Raw genomic sequence first — 11,433 nt, 5'->3', positions numbered from 1 at the left:
ATTTGGAGCGCCCTCTACGCCCTACGTGAATGCGAGTGAGACCGTGTTTCTCTACGGCTAACGACCGTGAGTTGAGGCAAAGAGAAACCTGGTCTTCCTGTCCCTTCAGACTGGGAGATTATAATTTCTAAAGATGTACTTTTTTCTTGTCTTCTCGAGCGACTATTTCATCAGACACTGAAGGGTGGAAACACTATAAAACCAAAACGAATAGGTTAGGAAGTCCAAGATACCAAAAGCAGTTGAAGACAAAAACAATTTTATTTGAATTCAAGTCATCAATTATTTCAAAGAATTTATTAAACAGGAAAGATAAAATTGCATGAATAGAGTTAAGGAGAAGGAGAACGACTCAATTTCCCATCAAAGAACATAAAAATATTGCGGAGAGAAAAAGTCCCTTATTATATCTCTTTTGCACTCTCTACTTTACCACACACTATAAAAAGTCAAACCTTCAACTATTCTGTCACACTTTAATATTTGGACGGTAATGTGGTTAAGAATTCGGTCAGACTTTTCCGCAACCGGACAGTCTGAACATAAATATCGTGTAGCGTCACCCTTGAGCTTGTGCGTATTATTGTCGTACTCATGAATTCCATCCTCGTACCATCATCAATAACAAAACATCAAAACTAAATTCCACTCAGGCCGTAGTATCTACACAGCTCACTCCAGGATTTTCACAGTGTAGAATTTCTGAAGAACTCTGTCCTCTTGTTCCTCTTTCTCCGTCACGATGATGAACATAAAGTTGTCGAGCATCATGGGATTGAAATTGTATTCACCATACTCGCTGCCATCTTCATCTTTCACAAGTGACAAATATCTGATAGATCAACATGAAAGATTTTTGTCAAAATAGAACAGGCGTAGATTTCTGTATTTTTTGTCGTTCAGTCATTTATATATCATTAACGTTGTCTCTGTTTCCTATAGAACCACCTAGATCTAAAACCCTTCAGTCTTCTAAAGTGGGTATTAGTTGCTAAGAATTTACGTGTACATATGCTTTGTTTATATACAAATTAGATTTGAGGCCACATAGTCAGCTAAACTAATATCATATTTTACAATGTTGATCGAGTTCTAGTAATACTTGGCCGTGAATATGGTTCCCCGTAACAATGCCAAATTGTCGCAGCACAAGACAATTAACACTCTCAGCAGTGTTACTAAACTATATACTTACTTATCGTCTTTCAGAATTTCCTTGGAAACAATGGATTCTAGCAAACCCTTCTGAACCGTTTCTAGTTGTGTTTCCAGATTCTCATACAAATCCGACTCCACCATGTCTATCGTCAGTTCTTTCCCATATCTGTGGAGGAAGACAAAATGTAAACTCATAATTATATTTATTTAATTTCCCTGCCCCCGCATCATACAGTAAATAATATGATTATACTACATGGCAAGGCTTGAAGTTAAAGGGAAACGGTCGTCGGAACTACGCCTGTGCGAGTTTCTTGTTTACCAAAAATGTATTTCCTGCACGATATCTAGATACACCTGATCATCATAGCTGCAACATTTAAATTATACGATGCATATTTTACATGTTTAAACTTTCATCAATCACCATCGTAACTTTGATAAAATGTTTACATCGGTCGTATTGAGCGCAGTTCCGACGACTGTATCCCTTTAAGTGTCATGAAAGAATGATAATGACACGTACAGTACGTGAATTCAATATGTGAAAATAATAACCTGTAAAAAAAGAAACCAAAAAAAAACAAAAACGAAAAGCGCTACCTGCTTTATCGTGAATTCTCTGGCACATGAATCAAACATGTGACTGGGTGCAGATCAGTCTTTGAAGTATGCTTGGTATAGATTAGCCTGCGGCTTTGTCAAGTACCGTGACATCAGGACTTAGTAACAAGGCCAAGGGCAACATTCCAATGGCCAAGTCATTTTTTAAAAAAATTGCTGGAACCGCGTAACGTCAATCCTCCATCGCGATATCTTACCTTATTGCACCGATTAATGCCTTCCTGAGTGTTTCTGGCTGAAGGTCACCTGGGTTCACAGCGGTAAGATAATTTGCATATTGGTAACGGAGAAAGGTGGCAGCCCTTCCTGATTTATCGATGACCAATGGCCACCTGATGAAGTAAATAAACGGTAGTTATAATACAAGTACGAATTTATACTGCGACTTTGGCAAGTGTTAGGCGACATTTTCCCAAAAGTTGACTTTCTCGATGGGGCGAGACGTATTACAGAAGTTACGTAAGTCTTTTCATGACGAGTAATGCAGGGTCAGAAGCAAAACCGAAAACCAATACAGCGTGGACACATGTCATTCATTTATTCATGAATAAGCTGACAAACAATTGCTGATTGGACCATAAACGTGCTTCATAGTGTGTGATTGGGCACTTGAAATTATTCAAACATTTGTAGGCGCAACTAAATCTCCTACAGTCCTGGTCCAAATATTTCAGTTCAGGCAAAACTTAGACATTACTTATTCAATATGCGTCGCAACTATGCCACCATTATCATGACAGACTACTCTTCTGGAACTAACGGGATGGACATTGACTGGGATTAGGAATATTATTGTCACTGGTAATTATGGACGATGCTGTTTACATTGCAATGGTTCGCAGCGTCATTGCTAACAATCTTGCGTAACTGTCTCTGTCGAGTGTTTTACAGTGTGAAATTGATGTATTGCTTCTGAACTGTGCTCGTGTTGAGCCACTCTCGCCAGTCTGCCCGAAGGTACATGTCCAGTGAAATCAGTCGATCAGTCTTTAGTTCTCGGTCAAGTCAACGTTACACGTTCCTACAAGATTCGGGATGACCATACTGTTGAAGATATTGTCATGTGCAAATTGTGAGTAACCCGACATTACCAAGTATATCATTGTCAGATCTGATTTTTTCTACAATTTTATTTTATTTTAGTGTATTGTTTCAGTTCATTTTGTGCAATGTAATGTAGTCTTTGGCCAGTTTAAATGTGTTTATCTCTGCGTGCTTCTCTTTATGCTCGTCTTTCTTCACATTTTGTTTGGCTTTGATGTTCTTGGTAGGTTGGCAAGGCCTACTCTTACTACGCTGACTTGAGAAAATTGTGTGTTTATTTATCAATTAGCACTTTTCACATGTCATTCCATGAATGACACTCATGAATATTTAAATTGTCTCCATTGTATTGGTAACAGGCAGCGGACACTTCTTTTGAATGGGATTCTTTGTCTAAAACTACTGATAACCAGTTATCCCGGACACTTCTTTTGTGTAAAACAGTAATGATAACTTGAATGCATAATTAATTAAGAGATTTGCCTGGTAAACAGTTCTATATCGAGAGCAAGCAACGTGGTTCAAACAATTGACACGAGATAAAAAATATCATAAAACAAGTTTACGTTACTGCTCTGCTACTCCTGTGGATTCAATGAAGTTTTTATCGCCTTGTGTTTTGTAAAAATATTGAGAATACATTTTCCTCCTGTGTTAATACATGGACATGGAAAACTGGCCATTTTGAATGTCTAATTCGGTAAAGTTCAAGTAATGTGCTTCTCTAGTGCCAAAATTTGCCTTGTGAGTCCTAACTTGTATTATTGATTATGAAAATATCAGCAAAAATTCAAAATTTTCATTTTGTAGGCGCAAAGTACCTTCAATGTTATACGCATCGACGAAAATATAGATGATATGTATCGTAATTATTATTATTTTATCATGTACTGTTATCCGAATATTAATATCGACCACCTATAAAATAGAGCCCTGATAACAGTCTTGCCGACCATCAAGACGAAAGTCGTGGCTCAGTGTATGATGGGATGCGGTGCGCCCTCAAGTGGTATGCGTCCCGAAGAAAATAGTAAATCGGACTGCCTTACCTTCCTGTTGCTTTCATCTTTCCATCTTCATCTTTCAAAACGTTATTAAGCTGTTTAATGCCAATGGAAACTCCAACAGGCTCAACTTTTACAGCTTGATTACGAAAGAAAATGAAAAACATGATTTTAGTGAATAAAAAATTCATAGCCCCTCTATTGTTCTGGGTGACTACGGTTTGAAAACCTCATAAGAAAGACATACTGTAAATTCTGATCATTTTTTTCATCAGCATTTTCATTTTCTACTTCCCAAGGCAGGCAGGATAGCCTAGCATTTAGATTACCATGCATCACACAATAAATAATTCATCTAATGTTATTAATTTCCGCCTTAAATTCATAAGCTTAATGACAATATTGTATGTCGGTTACAAACCGTATGCAGAGCGTGTACGACTGGACATACAATATTTTTTTTTTCTTTTTGTTCAGGAACAATTTACACAGATTTACCTAGTAATTGTCTACGATACAAGTGCCGTCCGTTCATTGTGCAAAAATTATGATACGGTTGCACATAAATTTAAAAAAAATGAAAAGCAATCAAATAAAGAGTTGCTTTGATGCTGAATTTCAAATATCGGTAAATGTAAGGTAATTTTCTCTAGTGCCAGACCCCTGAATTTTCCCTTGATTAGGTAAGAGAATGGTTGAAAGTTTCACTGAGGAAAGTTTGAAAACAATTTTAAGTCTTGCACGGTTTTGAGGCGCGTACAACCTTAATTTACAAAATTTAGGAGAGGGAGATATTATAGTACCGTTACAGCTATTGTGATGTTAATGTTGTATAGAGCAATGGCATTTTTGTAACACATCCGTGTACTATCGTTGATGTCCCTGGCCGGTCTTCCGGCGGTGGCACTCACAAGAAAGGTGTGGGTACAAATGCTTGTTCACAAAATTGAAATAAAAAAAACATCCCTTTTCATGAATTTTTCACAAAAAGTGTCTATCGTTTTGATATTGATTTGTTTACCAGTCTTAGTGCTTTTAAAACCCAAGTGTCATCTGTTTTATTATCTCTTGCTGATAGTCATTTTACTACCGAGAGTTTTTGATATTTGTCAGTCTCTGTTGTCACTTGTTTAGTGCCTTTCTTAATAGTAGTTTCTGCATGTTGTGATTTGTCTTTTTCATGTTTTATTTTTTCTCTGTTTGCATCCAGTTATTGGGCTATGCCTGTTGGATGTCAGAATGAATAAAATAAAATAAAATAAATAATAAAATATAAAAAGAACCAAATTCCTGATCGGATTCGAACTCACAACGTTAGGCACCTAGTCATCCAGCGAAGACATCACAGTAAAAACCGCTCTGCTAAATTCCCATCCTTAAAAAGAGTGGTTCTCTCGCAATCACCAATAGCACATATACTATCAAAGCACGCACACTTTATCTGCCACCAGCAGGGCTATCAACCAAGGTAAAAAATTCAGTACAAGTTACGGCACCCAGTCGCCTAGCAACAACATCACAGTAAAATTAGACCAAAAGCAACCCTAATTTACAAAATCTAGGAAGGGCAGATATGATTTCAAAATACAGTAACATCATGTGAATGCTTTATAGAGCAATGAGCAAAATACTCTCCTTTTCCCGAGACTTTGGGAACACGCGTGAATACACATTTTCCTTCAGAGTGCCACGTACCATCGGGAGATGAAACAGTTTTACCATCTCAATTTCGGTCGGAAATTTATCAGTACTTAGTTTGTATATATTATTTCGCGGGATGAAAATAGGCGAGCAGAAATGAACTTCATTAACGTTCTTCGTTTCAATTTTGTTCGAGATGAACGCACAGAACGCGATCTTGGGAGCAAATGTTCGACGCTAGTCAATGCGACGCGCGCAGAGAACGTTCTGTGGTCATAAAAGTGTCGTCTGTAGTGTAAATACTCAGTCAATTTCCTAGAATCGATTAATCATTTTTTTCAGTTGACCTTTACCCTTTCTGTCGTCTGTGTGTGGGTGCTTTTGTCCGTCTGAGCCAAATACAGTACTATGGTCATGGTCAAGCCAAAACCGGCCGAGTCAGTTTCAACCTTCTGAAGAGCGCCCCAAGCGCTATCATGAGAGAGTTTGAAATGTGTGAATTTCAGGCTTTTTTGCCAAAATGTATAAAAATTACCAAAATTAATTTTAAATAGTAGAAGATAAGAGCCAAAATTCAGATAAGTTCGACAAAATTGTCATTAGAGGGTTGTAATATTTTATCAAATAAAACTTTAAAACCCCGAAATGTTGGGTGTCAGTGTAGAAAATTTGGCAAAAAAAGAATTATTTCCATTTGTTTCTGTACTGTTCGAAGTTTTAATTCATGTTTTGTCCGATGAGAATGTCAGCTGAGTTTTAAGCTGCCTTTTAATTCATGTTTTGTCCGATGAGAATGTCAGCTGAGTTTTAAGCTGCCTATCTCCCTCTTCACGTGCAGAAATGAACAGTATCATTATTTCGGACACCGCTAGAAGGCTTACATGAGTTCACAGAAGTCTGTCTTTGACTTTCACAGAGGACAATACCAAATAAATGTTTAGAGTGCGCCTCGGAGACACATTCGGACACTAAAATTTTTACAATTCTTTTCTTATCTTTCACTTGCTGGCGTTAATTTTTAAATTCTTTAAGTTAGAAACATTTTCGTTGATATCGTTTTTCGAAAAAATCGTAAATTTCATGTTCACCTGTAGAATAAACACAGGAATGGCGACCATTTTTAATTCAAGTACTGATAAAGGTAAGGTAATTCGTTTCTCTACTACCAAACTTCGTACGCTGACCTCTGATTTTAATTTTTGATTCGGTAAGAGAGAGGTTGAAAGTTTCATCAAGGAAAGCTTGAGCAAAACTTTCACTTTCGAGGTGCATACCATTCAACGAAGTAAACGTAGCTGGCATTGTGAAGATTTTACCACCCTGTCACAGGAATATGTATGGCACGAGACTCCAGTAACATGAAAAATGATTGACCATTTTGAACCCTGGAGATCGAGAGCTGAAGACACTGTTTACGTTTCACACTGAGCTCTCCAAATTCTGAAAGAGCGATATGCCCGTTGGTTGTGTTCACAATGTCAATTTTCTCTAAATACGGAGGAGGGATATCAGAATAAAACAAGTGAGCCTAAATCATCAAACACGTATCCATGTGCATGAAAATATTTATGTTGCAAGCTCCCACGAACATTGCTATCAGGCAGCCATTGCAAAGATTACAATGTTACTGCTCTGAAGTCAACGACACAATACAGGACTCTTTTGACTGTGACACCCCCCGCGTTCACCTATTGCGACATCAAAATCGTACACAATAGACAGTTTGAACAATGAACTCATTTCTCAACCTCGGTCAGTCAATATGGACCAGTACAACAAAGGCCTGTGAGTCACCCAAGGGTCACTGAGCAAATAGTGTATGTTAAACGAGCAAATTTATTTACAGTGAGAGTTTTTTGAAGAGTAGGTAGCGATCCCTTCACTTAATACACTGACAGTGTCCTTACTTAATAATATTGTAATCACGGACAGTTTCCAAGAAAATGATCAAAGTGCATTAGATTAGCAAAATATGAACTGAAGACAAGACTTCGTTCCTCGACTGCAAAAATAAAATATTTCGTTTCAGCATAGAAATGTGATCGAACATTGCCCTTGTGTGTGCAGCGCGCAGCGTAGCGTTCCGAGCAAACATGATTGTGTGCTTTCTGAAACACTCGTGTCGGTACAAATAACCTGACTCATCCCACCGTTTACGGCGGTCACGGACAGCGTTCGCCGGATTCGTCATAACCTATGCATGAAGGTCATGTCGTACTGTTATGAGCTTCAAAATCTTCATTGGCATATTTTTTAAGAGGGAGGTATACAATGCACCACCAGTCTAGACGGCATTGCAGTGGCTTTACTGTCTTATGAAAAGCACAGACTAAAAACCTAGGAAGTCAATGACGATGTGCGTGGGCGGCCTAAGCATGGACATAGTCATTGGAAGCGTCGCTCCGCCATCTATGGTCAGACAGTACTGTCTATGCTATGGCATAGATACATAGATTCTGGTCATTGAGTTGCTGTTCTCGCGCCGTGCCGGACAGTTTGCAATCTTACCTGCAGCTGCTCCAGATGACTCTGCCTTTGCAGATTGCTTTGCAGGGGCTTTTGTCGTAGATTTTCCCCCAGGTTTCACCGTAGATTTCGCTGCCGGTTTACCAGCTGGCTTAGCGGCTGGCTTAGCGGCGGGTGACTTCTTCGGGGGCATATTGAGTGACGCTCCTACAAGTACGAGGAACTATGGCAGAACCGTGAGGTAAGAATCCCGTTCAGCTATGCAGCCGTGTCAGTCAGCGCAAGGACTCCTCAAGTAGTTGTTGCATAATACAGGTATCGGCGTCGATGACATCAATGCCGATCAGCTGTTCGGTGAAAAGAAAGGTTGTTTATAATGACACTGTAGCCATAGTAATACTCGAATCTTTTTGAAACAGCGCCCTCGTACGTTCAACTCTAGTGCCTTTACAGGCTGATTGTCCTTCACTGCAGTGGACGTATGAAGCGGCGCTCAACGGGGGTGTCACCATGACAAATCATGAGCAGAAGTAGACGTCAACGAAACGGCCGCGAACCAAATGTTGATGAAACATCTTTAAATATTGGTCGACATTTCTGCATTTAAATAATATTGCATGATAGTTTCGTACTTCTGGTGTAAACATTTCTAAAATCCTTTGCAGAGCTTTTCGAGTGAGACACCGCCTATTGGGGAGCATTCGTTGTTTACGGGGAGGGAGAGGTCGATGGAGTTTAAGCTACATGAAATGCAAAAAGTGACCCCCTCCAAATTATTTTTCTTCAATAGGACACCCTCATTCATCAATTGTAAAATGTGACCTCCCCCTCAATTATTCATCTGATTAGATTGATTAACCCTTTGCACCCTAATGCCCTGGGATGAAGCTGGCATTTGATAGTACCCACGTGACATGACGTCTGACTTCTGAAATAAGCAAAGACTGTCCGCTTTAACCAAATAATTTTAGAATCAGCACAAAACACTTGTCCCTAAAATATGCAAATTATGATCATTAAATATTCATAATGGCAAGCAAAATATAAAAAATGTATTTTTCCACATGTTTGTTAATGTTCACAGACGATCCTCATTAATTCATAATTTTCCATTACCAAACCATTGGTTTCTGTCAAATTGGTATTAGACTGACGTAAAATTGTCAAAAAATGTGAAGCTTCACTGCGTACTGATATTTTTTGTTCTGACTTATGAAATGAAATGTAAACAAAGGCCCTTTTTGTAGCATGTACATAAATATTGTGTCTCAGAACACAACACTATCGATATTGATGATGTCGCTGTCCTTTTGTCATTGTCTGAGGTATTCGTGTCCTCCCCACGCCTTTGTTTTCTATTTAATAACAGTTACTCTGAATAAAACAAAACAGAAATGCCTGTAGTATGTCGTGTTTTCAAGTACTGTATAGTCAACTTTCCTATTTTGTTTCCTCGATTAAAATCACATAATATAAAGCTCATTCTGTCTTCATTTGCATTCTTACTGTCAAACAAGCTACTCTGAAGAAAATAAAGTAAAAATTGTCTGCAGTAGGGCCTATATTGTTTCAAGGTATTGTGTGTAAAGCCCGTTTTTACATTTTGTAACACATCCACCAAAAGTTTATTCTTGGAGACAAAAAATAGGAGCATCTACATGGTTCCAATATCTCATCTGACACCGAAACACAATCACTGATACACCATTGCCCTCCGACTGGTTAATGAATAGTTGACAGAAAATAGAATTGCTTATTATCAATCAGTCAAAGTGACTCGTCAGAACCCACAAGTACGAAATTGAGATGCAGTTTACCTCAGTGAACTTGACAGTAAGTCAAAGTGTCTCGTCAGAATAATTGATTAAAAAAGCACTTGCTCCATTGGTGTTCGAGATGGTCCTTTCTGAAATTGTCATGTTTGTGTTTATGCGACCTGGTAATTTTGTTACCTCGAATGATGTGAATTATTGGGTTTGACGTCATATATGTGTTAATCCTGTTTGTTCAAATGTATGTGATTACAAGGTCCAAAAATCTTTGCAAACTCTCCATATTACACAATATTTTCAAAAATTGGCGCTATTTTCTGCATTTTCCCAAGTGTTATAATGTTGTATCATGAACATTGCCATGACATTTATTTCTCTTGGTCAACTTGTAAATTTTATTTTTGTGAACGAAAGTACTCTATTCGGCTTGCTGTCACGTGTTCAGACAGATAAAGCTATGTTCGTATTCTGTTTTATATACTCTTCGGTCAATTCTGTTGTTTTTACCATAATTCCATGCAAACATTTGTAAAATTTGACCCCCTAAACCAATGATTGTAAAATTTGACCCCGTCAAAAAAGTGTTCTGTAAAAGGCTACCACCCCCTGATTTCCACCGACCACCTCCCCGAACGAATGCTCCCTTAGTATAAAAGCTGGTGAGGCAAGAGTTCTCGGAAAGTAGATTAGTGAAGTCGTTTAAGAAGTTCTACGGTAGAGATGGAGATGTATCAAAATTCGACATGTCTGTTTATCATATGATGAGTGACAGCATTCCTGGCTTTCACTCACAATAGTAATTTTTATGGCTTTTAATTCTAGGATTACATTGAATTTGTCACTTTGGGTCAATCTTGAGCGGATGCAGCACTATAGCAGGGTAAGCTAACCCGACCCATTCAAGACACCTTGTACCACCACTTTCCAAGGTTCAAGATGATCATATTGTTTTTGCCGCTTTCTGTTTACTCCTTTGACCCGAAAATTATTCATTTACTTTGAATGATACTGATTATTGAAACTGTTTTGATTTCTAATCATCAAAACACGGGCAAACCTAATCATTCTCGCTGACTCAAGTACCCAGCCTCCCCTATCAAAAATCTGAAATTTTATACCAATGCCGAAGCTAATTGGAATGAACTATTTTTATACGGATGGACGGATGTATATTATTTTGGAAATTCGTAGAAGGCGCCACATTTGAATAGAACTTATTTCCGAAAAACTGTAATGAAGTTTCCATCGTCTTTTTTGAGATATTTGCATTGCTTTTGATATCAATTGCCTATCTGTCAAGAGCTTGATTTTTTTAAAAGCTAACATTGAGTTATTGATAGGAAAATAACGGAAGTACTCAATGATTAATAATTGTAATCCATTCACAACAGTATGTCCCGAGTTAATCTACTCGCCATAACAATTTCATATTCGGGGTGGAATTTCAAGTTGTTTGACTTGTATCGAGTACATAGATTGGGGGCGCTGTTTTCCTCCATTGGTCAATTGCCCTACAAAAATTATCCCGTGCTCAAGCTGATACTGTATTATCTAAAAGCTGTAAACAGGACTTGTGCCTCTGAATTGTCTACTTTACTTTCAGAACGTTTAGGTCTTGATTCAAAACGACATCAGCTAGACTTGTTCAACCGGTCCGTTATATCCTGAAACATTTTCTAACATAACATGTCTGAATGTGGAATACCCAAGTTCGATTTGATTGG

General features: G+C 38.1%; 1 protein-coding gene across 1 annotated transcript; it reads right to left on the bottom strand.

Moving 5' to 3' along the window:
- Positions 1 to 242: 242 nt before the first annotated feature.
- LOC139134091 (IQ motif and ankyrin repeat domain-containing protein 1-like) lies at positions 243 to 8,380 on the bottom strand. The gene is made up of 5 exons (XM_070700993.1): positions 7,980 to 8,380; positions 3,876 to 3,969; positions 1,980 to 2,114; positions 1,196 to 1,324; positions 243 to 832 (listed from the first exon to the last, which is right to left on the bottom strand). The coding sequence occupies exons 1-5, from the start codon at positions 8,128 to 8,130 to the stop codon at positions 673 to 675; spliced, it is 669 nt and encodes a 222-aa protein (XP_070557094.1). The 5' UTR covers positions 8,131 to 8,380; the 3' UTR covers positions 243 to 672.
- Positions 8,381 to 11,433: the final 3,053 nt, after the last annotated feature.

Source organism: Ptychodera flava, chromosome 5, assembly GCF_041260155.1.
Source record: "Ptychodera flava strain L36383 chromosome 5, AS_Pfla_20210202, whole genome shotgun sequence".
Lineage (NCBI taxonomy): Eukaryota > Metazoa > Hemichordata > Enteropneusta > Ptychoderidae > Ptychodera > Ptychodera flava.
Note: the sequence above shows the minus strand (reverse complement) of the source record. Positions and strands in the feature narration are given on the sequence as shown.

Bases quoted from the DNA above. Each gene is read 5' to 3' on its own strand.
- LOC139134091 (XM_070700993.1), bottom strand. From the start codon at position 8,130: ATGCCCCCGAAGAAGTCACCCGCCGCTAAGCCAGCCGCTAAGCCAGCT. The intron at 2,115-3,875 runs GTAAGGCAGTCC...TTACTTCATCAG, and splicing joins AAGATGAAAGCAACAGGAAG to GTGGCCATTGGTCATCGATA. The intron at 833-1,195 runs GTAAGTATATAG...TTGATCTATCAG, and splicing joins GAAATTCTGAAAGACGATAA to ATATTTGTCACTTGTGAAAG.